Here is a 4,603-nt window from a genome sequence, read left to right as displayed (position 1 = left end):
CAGGGGAACGGGATGAATACGTTGGAGGACGGCTGTAGCTTCAGAGCATCTTCTCGCCTCAGATGGTTTCAGAAACACTTTTTAACTGAACCGTTCCATGGAAAGAAGTTTCCAAACAAGCTGCCATGTTGGTCCAGTTTGAAGTCAGTCAGCCCACAGGTGAAGCGCTCGTCCAATCAGGTGCAGCCAACGTTTGTATCACTGAACGAGGGCGGAGCCTCTGTTGGAGTTTAATCTAAACACATCTCTGAGGACATGAGCAGCAGAGCATTGTGGGAGTTTAGCAGCAGCGTGCATCATGATGGAGACCAATGCAGAGGTTCATGAGCTCCAGCTGACCTGCTGTGTTTCCAGGACAGGAGGAGACACCTGCAGGACTCCACAGCAGCAGCCTGCTGGAGCATCATGTGTCTGGCTTTAGTTAAATCCAATCAGGTTTATTGTCATGTGGCTGTGCATACAGCAGCAGCACAAGCATGGTGAGAGGATCCACAAACTAATTAGATAAACAAGTGTTTGCACATCTGGATCAGTGGTTCAGCGTTCTGACAGCTGGTGGAGTGAAGCTGCTCTATAATAATACTACATTTGTACAAGTTCTTATAGTTTTAAAGCCTTATTCTGCCCCAAACTGTGTGTAGTCCAACTTTTCCAGTGTTTGTGGGCAGTTCTTCTGTTTCCTTGTTAATGACAGTTCTATCCTCCCTCCACCACGACTCTCTGATGCTACAGCCGCCTTCTTCTTCTTCTTCTTCTTCACTGTGTGCCTTTAGCAGCAACGGCCTCCATGACAGACTTCTGTGACCCTTAATGACCTCCATGACCCTTAGTGACCTCCATGACCCTTAATGACCTCCATGACCCTTAATGACCTCCAGACTGACCTACTGCAGCATCGTGTGTCGTACAGGAGGCCATTCAGATACCTGCATTAACAGCCCCTACCTGACAGGTGCACAGCTTCACTTTACTCAAAATCCTCCTACTGAAGCGGTGATCGCTTTAAAGGATGATTTCACCCAAAGCTCTACAGAGCTCAGATCTATCATGTCTCCATGTTGGCTGGACAGTTAGCTTCCTGTGTTTTAATGACAGTTTTTGCCTCCTTGAAGCAGATGTTCCACTAAAACCCTATTTTAAAGGTAACTGCCTCCTTCTGCCAGCGCTGTGGGGGCAGAACCAGCACCGGGCTCCAGGACTCGGACCGGTGTGGCGCCTGACGCGCTCCAGCCTGAGCTCAGAACCAACAGAGCTGTCTGTGATAAATGCTGTGAAACAGCAGCACTGGTACCGGACAGAACCCCGCCGTGTTCAATTCATTAACTCAATCAGGTACTGATGGCGTCCACAGCGCCAGCGATCCAACCTGAGCTCCTCCAGAACACCAGTGGACGTGAACACCGGGTTTAGCTTCAACACCGATTCATTAAACGTCCCGTCACATTTCTCCACTTCCAGCTACGATAAGAGTCCAGAACCAGCGAGTTCCTGCACCGCCGGCGCCGCTGTGAGTCTGTGGACCGTCTCGATGTGTGTTTGCACTAATTGAACCGGGCCGGCTGTGTCTGCTGCTTCAAAGGCTGATCCAGGTTTACTCTGAGGACTGTTACCGACTCAGCTCTGACTGACGGCTGATTAGCAGCAGATTCACACTGAGAGGAGAGAATGTGAGCGCCGGATCACACGCCGTCTCCTCCCACCGTCCCACAGCCGCTATTTCTGGAGCAGGAGTGAAGAACTGTTCTGCTTTGATGTGTTATCAGGAAGACTTGAGCCTGAAACAACAGTCGTCTCTCCTTGTTTGTTCCGTGTTAAAGTGGCTGTTTGTGCTTAAGAGGCAGACGTGAACACGGGGATTACTTTATGAGGGGGAGGCTCGTTTGTTGGGTGTTGTGGAGAACACAGGTTCTGTAGCTTCACCACAGACGTGAATGAGATGAATGTGGAGCCGGGACAGAGAGGAGGCTAAACGCCGCGACGCTAACGAGGCTCGACGTTCAGCAGCTTCCTGGTTTAGTGTGCAAACACTGGCTAATTGGCACTCAGGAAAAAGTGCTAATTACACTTTAGTCCACAACAAAAGCGCTAATTAGAGGGTGTGAGTCTGGTGTTAGGACTTATTTCAGTTTGTTTTGCTCTGAGAGACTGAACGTTGGTTTCAGACACAGGTGTGAGGTTGACTCCAGAGCTGCTGAGCAGGTCACATGATTAAGTCCATCCATCATCTCTACACCTTCATCCTCACTATGGGGGGCGGAGCCTATCCCAGCTGACTCAGGGTGAAGGCAGGTTCACCTGGACAGGTAACCAGTCTATCACAGGGCTACACTTAGAGACAGACAACCAAGCACACTCACATTCACACCTACGGACAATTTACAATCACCAATTAACCTCAGCATGTTTCTGGACTGTGGGAGGAAGCCGGAGAACCCGGAGAGAACCCACGCTGCACGGGGAGAACATGGAGACTCCACGCAGAAAGATCCCGGGTGTCCTCACCGGGACGCCAACCGGCGACCTTCTAGCTGTGAGGCCACGGTGCTAACCACTGATCCACTATATGAGCAATACAAACACTGAACACTGGAGGAACTAAACTCATTCATCTGGAGACTCTGAACCACGTCACTGTGCAGGTTTGGTTCCTGCTCAAACAGAGAAACAACGTGCAGGAAACATAATGTATCATCAGAAAGCCTCAAACAGCTGAAGAGGCTGAAATGAATCAACATTTATCTGCACGTTCAGCGCTCGTCCCTCTGACTCTTTATTGTTATTTACAAACCACATAAACTCTGGTTGTGTTCGTGTGATCTTCCTCCAGTTACCACCAGCTGATATCATGTCCGTCGCTCTGCAGGGCGTCCAGGATTTAATCTGATCTTGTTTTTCCTTTTTCACTCCCTGGTCTTTGAAAAATGTTCAGAACCGCAGCAGCAGCTTCATGATTCAGAGTCCAGAGCTCCGACCAAAGCAGCTGAACAGTTTAGTTTGGTTTGAATCCTCTCGTTCTGCTTCACCGCTGCTTTGGTGTTTGACTTCAGAACCCTTTGCAGCTTCATAACGGTACGAGCTGCCTGGTTAGACCACACAGAGGGTGAAGGCTTGGTGGAGGCCGGAGCAGAGGGACAAGCTGCTGGATGTCTGTTCTGATAACGAGACACCAACCACAGCTACCTGCTCTGTCGGCCATGAAACTGTCAAAGAAGATAAAAACTGATATTCAGACCATTTAAGAAGCCTGATCCTGACCCAAACCCTGAACTCTCCGGTGTGCAGGTGGTTGCTTCTGCAGTAACGTGGATTCTGGAAACTGAGAGATGAGCAGCAATCCTGTCATCTACAACATTCAAGTTAAATGCTAATATTGTTCATGAGACACTGATGTAACTGTGGAGAGGATCCAGAACGGCCAGAGAGTCCTGATCACGGTCAGAACATCTGGTCCTCCCTGCCTTCACAATAAAATCATGTGGAGGTAAAGATGGATGCACCCTCACACTGAACCAGTCGACACAAAAACCTCCAACGATGGAGCCGAACCGCCGACAGCGTTAAAGTTTAAATCTCCTGTTTGTTCATGTGTGAGTGTCTCTGTTTGAACTACAGCTCAGTCATCAAACTCACAGACTGAACCGACGGCTGCAGGCAGTGGCGCCCCCATGTGGCCACAGGAAGCATCTGACAGACATGATGGACACGTTTCTCCATGAAGACAGAGCTGGAGGACGTGACCAGTGAGCTTTTAGGAAACTAAACCGGCGTTCATCCATTTCTGGACTGAACAAGCAGCAGCAGCTGAGCGGCGGTGCTCGGTTCAGGTCTTACCCGGGTCAGCTCCGACTCGGACACGGACCGGTGCGGCGGCGAGCGGCGCTGGTACACGGGCGGGCTGACGTCCTGGTAGCCCGGGCTGTCGTCGTCCAGCAGCACGGCGCCGGCCTCCACCGCCTCCTCCTCCTCCTCCAGCTGCGACGTCACGTCCTCGGGGCACATCTGGTGGTCGATGCCATTCTGGCTCAGGTTGCAGTGAACAGCTGGAAGGGCAGAGGACAGGAGTCAGAACCGGGTCGCACTAATTCAGACATCAGCAGGAGCACCAGGGCTGGACTCATGGAGCTCATGGGCTCCAACATAAACGGGTTTAAATGTGTTCACATCCCAGACCAGGGACACATCATCTCACTGTTAACATCCACAGATGTTTCTGGTCTGAGGGCCTTCAGACTCCTCACTGATCATTCTCCTCCACATATGTGTGACTGTTCCCAGAACAAATGCTAGAAGTCAGAAGCTCCACCAGATGGCAGCAGACAGCCACAGATGAAGCCGACCCGTTGGTTTACTACAGTGTCCAATAAGTCACGCAGTAAACCACCAAACACACCGACTCCCTGTTTGAAGGCATCAATGAGAACCAACCTGTGATTCTGATCAGTACCAAACACCTCAGATTTCTTTCTGCAGCATCATGAGGAGGAAAGACCAGCTGACTCTCCTCAGACTGGTCTCTGCTTCATCAAGACCGTCTGGAGTCACATGATCAGTGAACTGAGGAACGTCTCACCTGTCAGGTGACATAAAAACTGGATGTGAAGGA

General features: G+C 50.6%; 1 protein-coding gene across 2 annotated transcripts in view; it reads right to left on the bottom strand.

Annotated features, from left to right (window-relative positions):
* samd12 (sterile alpha motif domain containing 12) overlaps nt 1-4,603 on the bottom strand; it is a 120,443-nt gene that overhangs the window by 91,659 nt on the left and 24,181 nt on the right. For both annotated transcript variants that reach the window (XM_008292384.1, XM_008292383.1), the window contains exon 2: nt 3,832-4,040. In XM_008292384.1, the coding sequence (XP_008290606.1) occupies nt 3,832-4,040 (209 nt within the window). The remainder of the gene's footprint in view (nt 1-3,831; nt 4,041-4,603) is intronic.

This window comes from Stegastes partitus, unplaced genomic scaffold, assembly GCF_000690725.1.
Source record: "Stegastes partitus isolate 25-593 unplaced genomic scaffold, Stegastes_partitus-1.0.2 Scaffold806, whole genome shotgun sequence".
Taxonomy (NCBI): Eukaryota; Metazoa; Chordata; class Actinopteri; family Pomacentridae; genus Stegastes; species Stegastes partitus.
This window is presented reverse-complemented; position numbering and strand designations above follow the sequence as displayed.